The 17,446-nt window shown below is 53.5% G+C and overlaps 1 protein-coding gene across 1 annotated transcript; it reads right to left on the bottom strand.

The window, feature by feature from the left end:
• Positions 1 to 33: 33 nt before the first annotated feature.
• Positions 34 to 17,236, bottom strand: LOC122386613 (F-box only protein 32-like). Its single transcript, XM_043375960.1, has 7 exons — positions 16,911 to 17,236; positions 11,846 to 11,958; positions 4,420 to 4,484; positions 3,889 to 4,075; positions 2,641 to 2,776; positions 2,026 to 2,329; positions 34 to 1,750 (listed from the first exon to the last, which is right to left on the bottom strand). The coding sequence occupies exons 1-7, from the start codon at positions 17,075 to 17,077 to the stop codon at positions 1,544 to 1,546; spliced, it is 1,179 nt and encodes a 392-aa protein (XP_043231895.1). The 5' UTR covers positions 17,078 to 17,236; the 3' UTR covers positions 34 to 1,543.
• Between the last annotated feature and the right edge of the window lie 210 nt (positions 17,237 to 17,446).

The raw sequence follows: 17,446 nt of genomic DNA, 5'->3' as shown, positions 1-17,446 counted from the left end.
CAGCTAAACTTTTTTTTCTTGGAAACATCCCACCACGTTCTGACAGATATATTGCGTAAAAATAGATTCTCGGCCCGGCCTCGCGCGAACACTCGTTATCACCACACGAACTAGCCGGTACGGGTCGGGCTGGGGCGGCTGGCGGCGGACATCACTGCGCGACCAGCCCCCTCGACACCGACTGTGACTGTGAGGCAGCCAGCGCTGGCCGCTACGGACTCTGCCACCGGCACTGGAGTCCATTATGCATCACCAGACTGCACGACACTGGACAAGAATAGAGCATATTGCATATTCCGATATAGATCTCTAGTGTGGACAGGCGTCGTACGCACTTAAAGCTAACACCGCGCAACGTTGTTAGTATTGAACGATTTTCACTTCAACTTGCACCTGAAAAAAGAATGAATTGCGTATTAGTGCACCAAAACCGAAAGTGGTTCAAAACTAACAACACATTCGCGCTACCCTACGACTATGACTTCAGTGCGGCTCGGGACGCCTGACGAATCTCTACGTAGCACCAGCTGTTGAGGGAGGACACGTCACAATGACTCCCTACGGTCCCCGCCCTACAGCAGGACACCATGACCCCCTGGATCCCGCGGCGGAGACTGCAGTCCGCCGGCTCTAGTCTGAGCCAGGGCCTGCCCGGCCTACCGGCGTTAAACATACCACATCCCGATCCTGGCTTGACAAAAGTCCCTCCCGCTTGCTGAGGGCTGGTCGGGACGCGTACCTTGTGTCCGACCTGCCTCGTCTGCGGCGGAACGCACAGTCACTGACACTGTGACACTAGTGACACAATCCGAGCCGGAACGATCACCAACTGACACAAACCAACTGCAAACGAGACTAAAATATTGCTGATGAATACAACGCACGCACGAAATGCACATCAGATCACATCGAAAGCTAAGTAGCTGCGCCATGGATCAAAGAACACTCTTGCATCTGCTAAAAGGAAGAACGCAATGCAAAACTCACAAGAACAGAGAAAATGCAACCATTACCACTGAAAACCTTATGAAAGAAAACAGCATTAAAACATTAAAATGCAGCCGTCCACTTCACATGCTCGTAAAATATAACATCTCGAGGAAAACGTCCTTCGCCAAGGAGGTTCATCCAACGACGCCATTCTCTCAACTGATGACGTCATTTTGACAACGATGACGTCACTATCACCCGTTGCTGCCTGTGAGGCAGCCATCGACCGGCCCAGCAGAGTATATCTCAGGCTCCTCCCGCTTTCCACAGCAACTAACCTCGCGATGTTGGAACTATTCGACTTCAGGAGAATCGATGAATTTGTGATGACGTTTCGCCTTCCAGCTCCGAAAGTTTGGTGACTCAACAAGCTCGCGGTTGAAAGAGTCTTTGGACGGTAAGCAAACTCAAATTTTCAGGACGGTACCATCAAAGTTTCAAATTTCTCATCTTTCTCCGCCATACTTATCAATTTTCCTTATCTCCTCAGTCACTCGTTTCGCCGTTCGCTGTGAGCCGACCGTTCGCCCCTCTCCGCTCTCACCTCCGGCGCTCACAGTGAGAAGAATGTGAGGAAGGTGAGCGGCGGGATGGGCACGCAGTAGCGGTCGCGCTCGTCTGCCGGCAGGCGGGCCAAGTTCACCGAGCACGGGTGGCCGAGCGGCTTCCAGAAGAGACAGCGGCACGCGCGGCACAGGTGCACCATCTCGGCGTACTCCTCCCGCAGACCGTGCAGGCGCCGCAGGCGGTGGTACAGCGCCTGGGCGGGTAATGTGGCGTCAGTACGGGTTATAACGCCTACACGAAACCAAGGAACAGTACGCAGCCATCATGCATAGTACCTACTTATCGGACATTAGCTCAACTCAGCTGCATTGACACTCAACACTGCTCCAATTTGCTCTTGCAACGTTCGTCCCATCCCGATCGCCCATCACTGTTTTCTAACCCGACCCTGTATGAACCTATGCTTAGCTCTTCCTACTCCGACCCACATCCACCACCCTGACCTTACCCTCCCCTCTCCCTGCTCACCTGCCAGTCGACAGTGGCCGCAGTGAGCTCGGTGGGCGGTGCCGAGGCCGACCGGACCCCAGTAGCCACCAGCTGGGCCTGGATCTGCGCGCCGCTGAAGTGGTACTGACACAGCTGCCGCCAGATGCGGCTCTCCTCAGCAATCTCTGCCAGCACGCGGTAGGCCTGTGCCGAGCTGGCCAGGTCGCGGTGGTCGTTGAGCCGCAGCACCACCTCGCGCAGACACTCGGGAGGCAGGCGGTGTAGGGCGAACGGCGCCGGCCCGCCGTCCAGACGGATCTGCTGAGCCACCGCCCGGATACGGCTGTCGGAGTGGGAAACGGAACGTCAGACTGACAGGTGGAGCGCAGTTGGAGCGCGGATGAAGGTTTGGTACGGGAACAGTTCCGCCAGTCCCGGCTGTAGAGGGCAGCACAGTCAGACACGGTTACGAAGAAGCAGGCAGTTTTGTCGCACAGACAGTGCGCTGGTCTAAAAGCACCGATCACGCCAAATGCCTATGACAACAAAACGCCTACGATACGGCATGGACAGAAAAGGCATCAAACCACTCTTATCAGCAGACCTGCAAGCTTCGCTGACCCACTACCCAGCCAGTATGTCCTATAATCCCACCTGATGGCCTGGTGGTGCTGCTCCCAGAGCGGTGACGAGCCCAGCTGCTGGCCAAAGCAGTAGTACTCCATCAACATCGCCTTCAGGTTCTCCAGCATCTGGTTCAGCACGCGCAGGTTCGACTTGTTGTGTGACACTGCGGCGAAATAAGTATCGTCAGATTTCGGCACCGAAGCAGCCTTCTCGCCAAAACTGGCAGCGACACACGCAAAGCGGAGATCGGAGGCAAGTCTGTATGTACGATCTAAAAAAGAGCACTGTAACGTCTTAGATGGCAAAATATCGGCAATACCTGGTCTGCTGGTCACGAATCATGCAGTGACTAAAGCAACCAGGGATGCGGAGCCGGAGCCGGAGTCGGAGCCGGAGCCGCCGGAGCCGGCATATTTTGCCCGGAGCCGGAGCCGGAGCCGGAGCCGGAGCCGTGAAACAATATAGACCGGAGCCGGAGCCGGAGCCGGAGCCGCCAAAAAAGGGGGCGACTCCGGCTCCTTTTTATTTTTTGAAGAGGAAAAAAAAAATAATTGACCTAGTTCGGTTTGACAGTACAAGGCAGTGGAACATATGGTATGTACTTACGTCATGGGCCATCAAGTGAATGAAAAAAGCCGAATATCCCCAGTATCCCACAGTACGCAATCAACTTCCTGTCTGCTCCTCCCTCCCCCCCCCCCCACGTCTACTGCATCCCCAGAACATGAGGACCGGTCATCAGGTGACGGCCATTGTTTTCAAGCCAGTGCAGTGGACTGCGACTCCCAGCACCGTCTCTGCCGAGACGGGTGTCAGCTTACGATGGTTCAGTGAACTCCGATTCGCGGCGACTGCGTTTCCAATGCCATCGCTTCCTAGTCCTTTGTTCTGCCAGTTCTCTCCGAGGTGCGTTTGCGCGGGGACGCGGTCATGAGCCGGTCATGGCAAAGAGTAACGCGTATAACCAATCCAATTTTTCTTCCACCCGTATTTAATTGATTGCATAGGGGATGTACTGAGTCGGAGCCGGAGCCTCCGGAGCCGGAGCCGCCGGAGCCGGACCATTTTACTCGGAGCCGGAGCCGGAGCCGGAGCCGCCATAACATTTCACCCGGAGCCGGAGCCGGAGCCGGAGCCGATTTTTTTCTCCGGAGCCGGAGCCGGAGCCGGAGCCGTCTGAAATTTCCACGGCTCCGCATCCCTGAAAGCAACCATCGTCATCGACTATTAGTTCATTTGCCAACACAACCAATCGCAACCCCATCCCTCTCTCACCGGTATGGGCGAGCTCCTCCAGCAGTGAGAAGACAACCTTCTGGGCAGTACCGGAGAGCGACATCACACTCTCGTTAATCAGCAGCTCCAGCAGCTTGCACACGTAGTTGAAGCGACGCGCGTCGTGCAGCGCAGACTTGAAGTCGAGTCGCTTGATGACGTCGCTGAAGCCCGTGTAGCCGCCCACCTGACGGAGGGGATGCGAGTTTATACATAGGGTTACGCCGGCCGATTATGTGGACGGTGTGTGAGATTGGTTGACTGACTAAACGGGGTTGGAAATAAAGATAGTTGACACGAGAGATTAAGATATATTCAAAGCATCGGCGCTGGGGTGTCCTACGACCTGGCGAGTCCCAGTCTTGATTTATTGATTCTGTTCCCCGCCCGTCGCTACCCAAATTAACCTTACCTAATGACAACGCCTCAGAGTTCCTGTGTTCGGTACCTATTCCCACCTTGTGTCGGTTCAGACCGTTTCTTTTTTTTTTTTTTTTTTTTTGTCCCCCGCCTGTCGCCGCCCCAGCTCACCTCTCGTGACGGTTTGACGGTGATCTGACAGTGCGGCGGAGGGGAGTAGTTGATGCCGGACGAATCTGCCGGACAGAGCGGCGGACGGCACGTCAGCGAGGTGATATGTAACGTGACGTGATGGGAACTGATGTGAGACAAACACGCAACGCGTTATACGGACAAAACACGGCAGACATCGGGAAAACACATTTGTCAGCTTAAAAAAAAAAATCTGATCAGGGCTTTCGCGTGAAGATCATTTGCTGGGATAAGACATCCGACAACCTATCATGGCATTCATAATTACGAGCGAGCGAGCGTAGCGAGCGAAGCGAAGTCTTTTCAATATAACGGAAAAATCTCAGTATGAGCGGCCCGGCCCGGCCCGGCCTGTAACGCTTTTGAGAGGCTTATATCTCAGCAACCGCTGGACCGATTGGCCTGCGGTCTTTTTTGCTGGGTAGCCCCATCCCTTCTACCCCGTAATTGACTACTTTTGATACATCTCAGTGACCGTCGTGGCACGTGCCACGTGAAAAGTCAAGGGTGTTCAAGCAGTTTTGCAAAAGTAATGATTTTGAGAGGCCCATATCTCAGCAGTGGCTTGAGCGATTGTCTTGCGGTCATTTTTATAGGGTAGCTGCATCCCTTCTACCAAAGGTCGGATACTCTTCATCTATGTGAGTGACCCCCACTGCACGTGCAAAATACAACAATAAGAGGTGCCAAATTTGTTCCCATTTCAGTAACTCGGTAATTACTGGGGCGATTTCGCTGAAACTTGGCATACAGGTAGGCACCCACCAGGCAATACATTCCCATGTGTTGCGGTCAGGGTGCTGCTGCACGTGCGCACGTGCAGGGGGCGTTTCCAGATCTCGAGAACGGCTGGGCCGATTGCGCCTAAATTTGGCACACGGTTGGGGACCGGTTAGCAGGGTGCCGTGCAAAAGTCATTTGGACCCCGTTTGCACGTGCGCACGTGCAGAATGCCGCTTCCAGATCTCAGGAACGGCTGGGCCGATTGCGTTCAAATTTGGTACACCGCTAGCGACCGGTTAGAAGGGTGCTTTGCACAAGCCCGTTGGAAGTACCCTCTCGCCCTTCTGCACGTGCAGGGCTCACTATCTCGCTCGCTCGTTTTTCGCCCAAAGGCGTTTTACTGGTTTGTTAAGTCACGGGAAAGAAACCACAGAATGGCGCGACTAAAACAAATATCTGAGCCCATCGATCCGCAACCTGGCCGATCGTGTCAGTCAGTGAGCAAAACCAGCCCCTCTAAGGCCGCCTGAGCTCTCGGAGCGCTCGGTAACAACACAACGGCCTCGCTCCCCCGTGACGTCATCTCTCAGGGTCTCGGTCGGCGGTGACGTGATCGGTACGGGTGCACGCGTCACTGCACACACGCCAATGGACTGCCGAAGCCCTATGGGCGGCTGTTCTGAAAGAACCGAGCCGAGCAAAAGACGCTGATGGAGCTCCGATATCGGGGGTCGTTTGGATGAAGGCCGGGTGAGATGTGGGGAGGTGATAAAGCAGTTTCTCGGTAATATCGGGTGATCGCTCTGCGCTGCTGTGCAGCGGCAATAATAGTCAGTCAACATCCAATGTGAACTGCAAAGGGGAGATTCTGTGCCAAAGTCGGCTAAGTAGCGGTGCTTGATGACCAGCAGGTCCTGTGCAGATATTGATCTACGTCCATAGATACCAGCCCCGTCCGCTGCCTGGGGCTCACGAGGTTCCCGCGCCACTCACGATTCGGCCGTGCCCACACTGCAGATGATATCGACCGAGAGACAGAGACGGGATCTGAATCAGGATGGAGACAGGTCGGTCGGCCGACAGCGCAGAATCGCCCTCGAGTCTCACACCATCCCGGCCCAGCCGAGAGTATCCTCACTGACGACAATGGGCGTCGGAGCCGATAACCCTTCATCGCCAGCTGCCAGACATTCACCGTCTGGCTGATCCGACAATCCTCTGTCAGTGAACACCTAAGCGCTCCCGACAGTTGAAGACAAGACATTTATCACTAGAAGTACCAATCAACGCCGGAACTGATAAAAGTGGACGAGTGCCAGCCATCGTGCAGTACGCACTTCACATGAATACGCACGCACATATCAAAATTCTAAACCGACATCACCATGGGCCGTATCGGCGTCTTCTCACAGCTGAGCCCGGACAGACAGGCCTTGCTGCATGCAGATCCGGTTGGCCACTGCCGGTCCTAGCGACGCAGGTGCGTGCTCCGACTCAGCTCAGCGGGCGCCACACGACATGGCCTATCCCAGCCCATCAGTAATGGCATGCGTCTCACCGGCCGCCGAGACGCGGGTCGGTCAGACTGGTCCACCCTAAATCGGACGAGATCGCTGGTACCGACACGCACTCAGGGCTCTTCAGCGCCAGTGATACGGCTTGTTATTTATTTATTTATTTATTTATTTATACATACAACAACATCCACAAGCATCGTGGCTTTTCAGTTGAGGTGATTATGAGGTGATGCGTAAAATACTATGGCAAGGATACGGATAGGATACGGGACGTTGTGATAGGATTGTGCAGGACTGCGAGTGCAGCTGCTGCCCAGTTGGCGCTGCGCACATCTGCAGTCTGGCAAGAAGGATAAGTATGAGGATATCACCGGGGCCCTAAGAAATGAAAACTTGACGAAAGAAAAGCTGATGGGCGCATGACTTCATGGATCGTGGTCGTAGTCGAGTTTCGTGAAGTTCACCGATTTGTAAATCTTGCTTCCGTTCAAAAGTTCTCTCATTTCTCGATAGCGTCTTGGACACTGGTCTTGATCACATGTCGCTATTTATTTATCATAGCAGGATAAATCACCAAACGTGTCTTGATACTGCATTATGCATCATCATATCTGTTGGCACACCAGACACGCTTTTTGCCCGTTAAAATGCACTTTCTAAGCTGGGTAATCGGTTCATTCATTTTCCAGTCAAAGTGTAAAAAACAATCACGTGACTTGGAGGCTCGAGACTTGAAAAATCGATCAATAAATTGTGATGTTCTTGCTGGGCAAAATTGAAATTGTTCCATCTCAATGCCAATAAAATGCAAAATAAAATGCAAGACACCATCAAATTTGAAATATATCACTGAAAGATATAAGGTGCATCAGAAGCACCATTTTCTTCTCAGTCTTGTAATATATAATAGATCCATCAAAAAGCTTACAATGCGCCTTAATTTTGCAATGATTCAGAGCAACGTAAAACACGTCTGCCTCGTTCAGTTCAATAGGCACGTTTTGTTACTGTCGCGAGGGAGGCAGTGAAGCTGCCACACACATGTTACCGTCGCAGAGGGTGTCAGTGGAGCTGTCGGTGTGTGTCAGCGTCTGGCAAAGACAGTACTCATTTCCGGTGCCGGGCCGTAAATTTATAATATCAGATTCAAAGACTGTGACTATCGGGCTTTCACTCCAACCGTTTTGAACCAAAGTACAAATAACGACTCAACTGCCATCGAGCTGGCGGAAACCCATCTTATTTGTTCCCTTTAGTCTGATTCCGCCCAGCCCCGAACTAGCAAGTCTCCTAAGTCGGCCTGCATTTCCCGCACAAAGCCGTGCGTCTCGGTACCTGACCTCGGCACCTACCCATGCCTGCACCAAGACGGTTATCTGCAGGGGCGCCACGCTGCCGGTGAGCGGCCCTGTTCAGCCGCCATGACTGGGTTCGCTCCGGTCCGGTGCCGATCGGGGCCGACACGGTCTCAGAGTTACCCCCGCAGACGCCGGCCTGGTGACGAAACGAACAGCAGCTGCTGCTACTGCTGAGAGGCGACCGCGGGGCGGCCAACGAACCGGACCAGGCGTGGTTCGGCTCGATGGGTTATCGAATCGAGATAATCGTTATTTCATTATCCGTCATTCGAGAGGCAGCCGGCAGAGCTCCAGTATCAGCTCGATCAATAAAGCATCCTGAATAGATTTTTGGACCAGCTGACTGGATCCCATGCATAAAAGAATGGTCCCACCATTTTGAAATCAGTATATGTAGATCAGATTCGTCCACCGGGCCAAAATCAACACACAGAAAGTCAAACTCCGGTCGCCGCCGCAGTTCATTGTGGCCGATGCCAATCTGATGGTTCACATCTGCTCCGCTGTCAGCATTCATGTCGCCCCGCGATTGTAGCTGTTCGATCCCCGCTCAAACGGTGCTGATGTTTGTTATGCATTGACGGCTGGTAGTGTACGACCTGGTGAACCACCTGACTGTGCCCGGTGAACGGACCTGAACCCTTTGGCCAGACCCATGACATAACTGGTGACGGGTTTGTCCTTAGGGACGGACCCGTTCGGTGAGTCACTAGCGGCGGTATTATGGTAAACGGTAGAACGTAACATATATAATTCAGACCGCAGTGAAAAGGCAACCGTACTCCAAATTACTTGTCTCTCCCTCACTCCGAGCCGAATTGCATTTCGAGTCCAAATAATGCGCTCCGTCGTACCTACATAACTGCCTTAACAACAAAATTAAATCAACCTCGAATTAAGCAATACCTTATGGCAAATCAACAAGGCGCGATTATCAGACAAAGCCGTCTAACGTTTCTTGCGTTGTCCGCGATAAGGACTCTGCGGCGTGGCAGCGCCTACCGATATCCCTCGGACAGTGAGAAGGCACGTGCGCTGTGGATGCTGTAAGCCCGTCACGGGCGCAGACAAAGGAAGCCCGTCGTCCGGGTGCCGCCGCCCGGACCCGGCCGCCGCGCCCGGACTCGCGGTCCGGCCGGCCGTCAGCTCAAGGCGACGCACCGGCCACACCCGCGACCGTCAGCCCTGTCCGCGACCCTCAGCCTGATCACCACGTTATCGGAAACTCGCAAACAGAATCGCCAACGTGACAGAAATGGCGCAGAGACTTAGACAGTCACTAGCTCAGTGACCGGTCACGGGCCGGCACTATCTGAGTACGAAGATTGTGCCGGTGGTAAGCTTTAGACGGCCTGGTATCTTCAAAACATCCGCCACAGTCCGTCCTACTAGCAGGTCTGACTCACTCAAACGCTTCCACTGCGTAGCGCTTGTGTAACGTGCGATTTTATTATGTGTCGGCATAAAAATACCCTATTTGTTCCAGCTATAAGTATACAGAAGAAAAAAACTTCTACAAACCAGTCAACCCACAGATCGGATTCCAAGTCAACGGATTTAGAATCATCAACGGCGACGGGAGTCGACACGTCCTCATTCTGTTGTCAGTCCCCTGCGTCATAGACCGGTGGGAGGCGTGTCTGTCCAGTATTGAACCAAGTGGCAGCGAACGACGAAAGGTCGACGGAAGACCTACCGGTTACACGCAATAGTTCACCGGGTCACACCGAAACCGCACTAAAGGCCGTCCTAACATCTTGTGTCGCAGTGGTAAGAGAAATCCCTGGATAAATCACGGAGAAACATTTCACTAACACAACTAGTCCAATGCAGTGATTCGGGCTCCTCTACGGACTACGTTCAACGAACGCATTCGGTATTTGCAGTCATTCAGATACGAGGATGTATGGGGCTAGATTTCCCAAAAACTCCTAGGGGCAGATTCCTCGGCGGCATCTGCTACCATATGCCGCCTGTTGCCTTACATAAATAACGACCGCACTTTCAGTTTCACTAGCCTAACCGTGCGGCGCACTTTCAGTTTCGCCGCTCTACTGACCACATGTTGGCCATCTGTCGCCGAGCACCGTGAAATGAGCACCTTGAGCAGCACTGACGGTCGGTTCTGAACACAGCTCTGAGCTCTGAGCTCTGAGCACACCATGGCACAGCATGACGCCGTGCCGACGGACGGTACAGACCACGGAAACTATCACCGGCGGCAGTCCGTCGACCGTCACCGCCGGCTCCCGGTGCGTGGGTGACGTAACGTAACGCCGTGACGCCATGTCACATTCTCCCGGCGTCTGTCGGTACGGCCCGCTGAGATAATGTCAGGTGCCAGGCCCGAAGACGTGCTTTCGGACGCAGCCCCAGAGTAGAGTAACAGATACGGTGTGCCCGCCCATACAAGTGACGTGGCGACTTATGAATATGAACAAGCATAGGAACAAAGGGCTACTCTAATCAGACAACAGCTCTGATAAAACGCTGATGCTTCCCTTTCTAGTGATCCTTTTAATGTCCACACCTTGCGCCCTTGCGTAGTTCTACTGCTGAGCATTAGTTGTCGCAGCGTATTTTTATCTACATCTGCCCTGGGCCATTTTAACACAACTTACATAAGTAACATAAGTAGCACGTCACCTGGCCGGAGCACAATGCGCAGATCCAGTGCCCCTCCAGGTTACGCAACCACCAGGGTCGGCGGCTCTGGAGCGTCGGGTTCGACTTTGTCAGCGTCGGTGACGACGGTGGCGTCAGCGGAAAACCCGCCGGCTTCGACGGAGCTGCGCACGTGCCCTGTTGGCAGCGGTACCACCGACACGAGGTCGACGAAGAAGCACGCATTTGGCACCGCTCGCCGCTCGGAGCGGCATATTTAGACTTTCCGCCAGCGAGAGGACAAAGAGTTCTGCCCGAAGCAGGTCGACCCAGACCTCGGCTGTTTATATTGGAGCCAAGACAAGGCTGGCAGCCCGCCGCGAACCGCGCAAAAGGCCAGGTGGAAGGTACCAGCGTTGACAAACAGAGCTGTTTTCTTAGAAGTTCACTCACCTCCTTCCAGTGAGTGCCTCTGAGCAGCGATCAGATCAGCCGAGACGCAAACATCACCGACGATAGGCCATACTTCGCGAGCCGAGCTCGCTGTAACATCGACTCAACCTAGCTTAGATTACGCACAAACAGGCTGCAGACCGAAATGGATGACTGAACTGACAACATATCAATATCGCCTTCAGCGTTCGTAGTTTGTTACACTCCAGGATCATAGCTATTGCATTCAATGCCAACAGATATAACCGGAATAATGTATGCGACAACGGACCCCTGGGTATTCCAATGAGCCAGGCTGGCATGCTGTCAACAAACTCAGTCGAATCAACAAGCCCAGTCATGCTTTACGAAACACCACCTCGCCAGAAACGACATCTCTGCGACCCTTTGCAGAACTGTGTCGTTCTCCGAATCATATTCACACAGACCGTTCCGGAACGCTGAGCACGCTGGTCCCTCTGTACCTCGCCACAGGGACGCGGTTAGGAAACATGGCCAGTGGCGTCTCGACCCAAGGCCGCCGGCCGGACTTCTCTCAGCAGACATGAAATGGCATGGCCACTAAGGAGCCCTGAGACCGACCCTAATGATATATCCCAATGGAATGCCGTTATCCCCGTGTGTGAACCAGCTGTTGGGCCACAGTCTGACCGGGAATGACATATTCCGACCCGACTCCGTGGGCAACTAACTTGCCACCGAAGGCAGCTTTTATGGGTCACCGTCAGCGACGCTAACAGTCTAACTTACCATTTGATTTACGTTGAGCCAGACCAGGGGTCGGGATGGGACGGGGAAGCGACTTGGTGGGCTGGCCACCGCCCCGGACGCAGGCATTCTCCTTGTCTTCATCAGAGGAACACCTGAAAAGATGCAGACAAACGTCAACAGTCAGCGGAGCTACTAAAACAGACAGTCGTCAGAGGGCCGCTGAAACAGAGAGACGAACGTCAGCGGTCGCTAGCTAGGATGAGTCAGACCTAATCAACATGGAAGTGGAATATATTATTGACAGCACCGACACGTAGGACGGATTGGTCGGCTCTCCACTCAGGCTTCAACGTTATTTAGACATACGCAAGAAAAAAAGGCATACCTCATACCTGACGACTTTGGTAAGCATGTTCGCAACTGTCTAAAACACCGTGATTTGGTGTGCGCTCTGTGCAAATGAAGCGCTGTTTTACGAAAAAAAAAACTCTTTCATAGATCGTAATCATACATCCGCCTTCCATGCACCAAGTCAAAGTACACCCGTGCCAGACGGAGACTGCAACTATAGAGCGGGCATAACCCGGCGTTCGATCGCCGGTTTCACCGTTCGCAGCAGCGAATGTGTCCCTACGCCAAGGCCTCAGCTGTGCTAATAAAGATAAAATGGTATCCCCAAGTGGCAGTCTTCGGCTCTCTCAGCAGCAATTTACGACACATGCGTCTTCATTTCGCTGTGCGGGGACACGTCGAACTCGTGGGTTATTTTTGTCGTCCCTTCCATTCCATACAAACACCGCCATAAGGCCGAGCATCGCGGCGGCCCGGGAGAGCGGGACGCCTCCACATTCCCGCAGCCAGCGATGCGAAAACGGGGAGGAGGGTGAGCAACAGAGCCAAGTCGCAGACGGAAATAGCGGCCAGGAGACAGGTGATCGACCGAACAGTTCCTCCCAGCCCGATCCCTCGGTCCTCCGGCTCCGCTGTCAGAGACGGCACTCGCCACACGGACAACCGGCTGAGTGGCGACTTCCCTCGAAAGGCAGATTTTGTCATCCCGATGCTATCCATACGTAAGATGGATTACATCAATATGGTAGTCACCTCTAGAGTTAGTCGCCTCTAATTGCAACTGGCAAGAATGCATACGAAAGTTGGAGACGGAATTTCATTTTCGTCATTCATGGACCAAGTTCCGGTCCGTAAGCTTTCTGGCAACATAAGACTTGTGCACTTTCCAAGTGGTCAACTCAACATCAACAATGCCAAAACTCAGCTGATCGTCCTCGGCACGCCGGAGATGACTCGTCGTCTGCCTCCCATTACCATCAACTTCTGCGGCTCCACCATCACCAGCTCTGACACTGTCAAGAACCTGGGAGTATGGTTTGACAGTGACATGTCGTTTGTGACGCATACCAGTGACGTGGTGCGGCGGTGCACCGGTACCTTGTGTGGCCTGAGTCACAGTAGACACAGTCTCCCAGCGACAGTCATGGTAACGTTGGTGCAGGGGCTCGTCTTGTCGATTATTAGGTACTGTCTGTCCGTTTACGGTGCCAGCAATGTAAACCAGCGCAAACGACTTCAAAAGCTGGTTAGGTTTGCTGCACGAGTCGTCTCAGGCCGTAGGAAGTATGATCGGGTGAGCGATGTTATTAACGAACTCGGCTGGCTTAACACCGAGAGCTTGTTCAGGTACCAATCCATCGTGCTGGTGAACAAAATGCTGGCCACGTCAGAGCCGCAGCAGTTCGCCACTTGTCTAGTCACCCGGCAGAGTGTACACGGGCGGGATACCAGGTACAATGACATGCTTGTGACCCCCACTGTCAGGTCAGAGTCCGGACGTCGCCGTTTTCTGTACTCCGCGGTGTCAGGGTACAACGAGCTGCCGGCGGACCTGCGCGCTCTCAGTCAGGCTCGATTCAAGCCGGCACTGAGGGAGCATTTGTTTGACCGCGAGCGAGCCACTTAGCTGTCCTAGTTAGCACACGTGATGAGGATGAATGTGTGAATGATTGCGGTGACTGTTGTCATATCCCATTCGATTTGTATATGCACAACGACTTGGACATATGAATAGCCGTGTTTCCACGGACATGTCTGTAATGTGAAATAAATAAATAAATAAATAAACAATACAAAACAAAAGCTTTCACAGTCTGCAAAAAGCTCCCTGACAATGAATCGTGACGCCCAATGAATGAAAGTGCAAGGCCGTTCAAACACGAAACCAATGGCAAAAAAAAAAAAAAACGAACCGTCGACAAACCCGAGGTAAGATCAGATAGCCTGCAGTACTACCGGTCGGCCATTGTCCCGGATCACTTCAACCCGCCCGTGACACCGTCCCATTCGGCATGGCTATCTCTCGGGCCCGGGAGCACCGCACGTCACGAATGGAGCACCTCAGTCGGAGGAGCCAGTGTCGGTAGAGGACGCGTCCTAACCAACAACAACCGTTTACCGGCGGAATACCAGAGACAACGGATGAATCGACGAACAAATGCATTGCATTTGGAAATGCATGCAGACTGCACTATACATTATACAAGTAGAAGGATTCATTATATATGTAGAAGGATTCTAACTGGCAAATGCAGTATCCACCCAGTATCCACTTCAAACTTTACAAGCTTTACAGTTTCCACGGTTGGTAGTGACAGTGCGTCGCGTAGCTATTTTTAACATAATGGACGATTAAATCACTTCATGATAGAGTACCTATAAGCGAAAATGTGACTACAACAAACATCCCGAGAGAACAAAGAACCCATCGGTATGATCAATGATGTCATGAAAGACGACGGCCGCTTCCAGCTCAGCACACAGTACGGTGCCGATTGAATGATTTCCACCGGCTCGGTACCTACAGTTGCACGTAGTTAGCCGGCCCGGTGGACACCCACGCGGCTGAGTCAGGCAGTGGCGTCCCCAGGGCGGCAACAACAGCGTGCCTGCACGGCGCGGCGTCTTCCTGCCGATGACGTCACCACAAACACCGCACACGGCGCGTGGCCGTGAGGGCGTGATGTGCTCCGACTCGTTAATGCACCGTCTCCGGGAGGGAGGGGAGGGGGAGGGGTCGGACCCGTACCGGACCGGCTCACTGCAGAGTGCCACGCTCCCGATCATGGGCCCAGCGGCATGCGGCAGGCGCTGGCACACAAAGAGACCATGCTTCGGCGGCCAGAGGCGGCTCCAGTTATTGCAGAGTGGGCACTAAGCGGCCGCAGGCGGGGATGTTACTGATTGCTGCGCCACTGGGGAGCAGCCAGAGTTTCAATCATAACAGAAACCACCGCGCCGGATAGCTACACGGTCAACTGCGTAGATCAGTCCCGATCATGCAGTGCACGTATGACGCGGTACGGCCGCTTGGCAAGCTCAGCGTTCGCGCTGGAGTGATGGGTCATGAAGGAAGGGACGGGTAGGGGAGGGGATCATACGGAGCGGCGTAGGTCGGCGGCCCCGGCTGATGACGGTCGCGAGTCGACTTGCGGGAACGGAGAGCACGCCGCAAGCCGACCGACGTAGCGCGGAACGTGCTGGGACGTGTCCTGCGCCACCTAAATCACCCTAGATAGCAGTCTCCGAGCAACAATGAAGTTCCTCAAGCGACAAGGAGGTCAGCAGTTCCTGACACATGATAAGTGATAATTTCCCACAGTCTTCCAAAAGAAGCTCAAGGTTACTGTAGAAAGTAACGACAAGTGCAACCACTTTCCCATGCACCATTACTCGACAACATTGTGGGGTACGCCTGCATTAACAGATTGGATGAGCCCTAATCCCTCACTGGAAGCCCTAATTGAATCACTTCCGGTGATTGACGCTCCTGCCGAGCACCCTTTGGCAGCCGGTGGCGGAGAGGGACCTGCTGACCTGCGCCGGCAGTGCACGGGGATCGATGGACGCTCTGCCACTCCCCGAGTCGGCCACCGCCGACACGGCCAGGATCGATCCGGCCGCGCGGCTCGAGGTCAGACGCTGCCGACACGCCGCCGTCGGCCGCCCACCGACGACACGCAAGGACGAAAACATCGGCAACGTCTCGCGAGAGACGGGCAGCAGAACGGCTTCAGCCCTAAAACGACGGATGGAAAATGACAGCACAAAAACACCGGCCGTGATTGAAGCCACAGCAAAGCAGCGAACGCTGTCCAATGTCCACCCGACCGAAGCCGTATCAGTGAAACGCACTGACGACTGCGGTAACATGCCGGGAGAGGGCTGCGGCTGCATCTGACGACAGACGCTCTGAGAAACCCGCACCGTTGCCAAACACCTCTGACGGCCGTGCTTCGCTCCGATGCGTTCTGTGGCCAGGCGGGATGGCTGCTCTCAGCTCTGTGGTTCAGCTTCACTGCGACAGCTCCTGGACTCACCACGGAGCTGGGAGGTTACCATCCCAGTGAAAGGAGCTATTGCTCGGCGTGGTGGCAGAGCAGGCGCACGGCGGGCGGAGCACGCGCGGCACGAACCAGATGAAATGTCGCACTACTCGGATAACAGAAATAGAAATTCGAAAAACAGTACATGCACATGTGCATTTTAACATGAGAACATGTTAGTCCGGACTGTTGACGGCCTCCTTTACATAAGACCGCGAAAGATTGAAGCGAGGGATCTTGATCCGCGAGGGATTATTACACTTATGATCAAAGGAAACACGAAGTCGATCACAGCTATCATCACAGCTATCAAATTGGGCATGTTCAAGATCATGTTGGTGTCTGGTGAGAAGGCTTTCATGTTGGTTGTTTTGATTGGCAACTCACGGGGAAGCGTCGAAAGGCGCCGTAAAACAAGAACCACAAGTGTTAGACTGACGAATGACTATTAGCGTCCACCTTCTACGCTCCACAATTCACATTTGATCCAAGATTTGATCCACATATCACATCAACGGCGGATGTCAACAAATGTCAGCTGACGCCAAGGTCACACGATGATCAATATTTAGGACGAAGTACCTACGATACGTGCTCTGCCTCGACTCAACGGCCGACACTGTAATTTGCAACGGCGGCTACGCGGACTATAGCTGCATGCATAATACCCGATTTTTCAATGCATGCATAATACCCAAAGATCTGACCTGGACGGTGAGTCTGTCGACCTGTCTTTGTCCTCTTCATCAAGCGACGAATTCAGTGACCTTGGCGGAGAGTTTCCGCATTCCAATATTTTCTTTTGTTCCCATCCTTCTTCAGTCTTCACCCACTCCTCCCCAGGCGAACGCCAATCTCGCGACAGGAAAGGCATGACTAGCCACCTCCCTCACCCTGCACTCGCGACTGACCCGCAGCCGTCTTTGTTGTGGGTCCTCGCGCCTCGCGGGCCACGGCGCATGGGCAGCGGCGCAGTTCCCCCGATCAGCTGCTGGAGCACATGTGCATTTGTTTGTGGCCCGGGGCGATTCCCAGCGTTCGTACAGCCTTGAAAATAATTTTCCATACCTTTTGTTTGTCTTACTTCCTTAGCTCACTCATGAAATTAAAGAATAATGTAAATTTCATTAGATATTTTAATTGAATGATAAATTCATCTTGAAAATCAAACAATCAAAATATAAATTATGGAAAGAGATCCGTGTAGAGACTGTACTCTTTTGTTTTCATTTCTTGTGACAGA

The sequence above is a fragment of the Amphibalanus amphitrite genome, unplaced genomic scaffold (assembly GCF_019059575.1).
Source record: "Amphibalanus amphitrite isolate SeventyFive unplaced genomic scaffold, NRLGWU_Aamphi_draft 000257F_arrow, whole genome shotgun sequence".
Classification (NCBI taxonomy): Eukaryota; Metazoa; Arthropoda; class Thecostraca; order Balanomorpha; family Balanidae; genus Amphibalanus; species Amphibalanus amphitrite.
The sequence above is the reverse complement of the archived record's forward strand: the minus strand, read 5'-3'. Positions and strand labels throughout refer to the sequence as shown.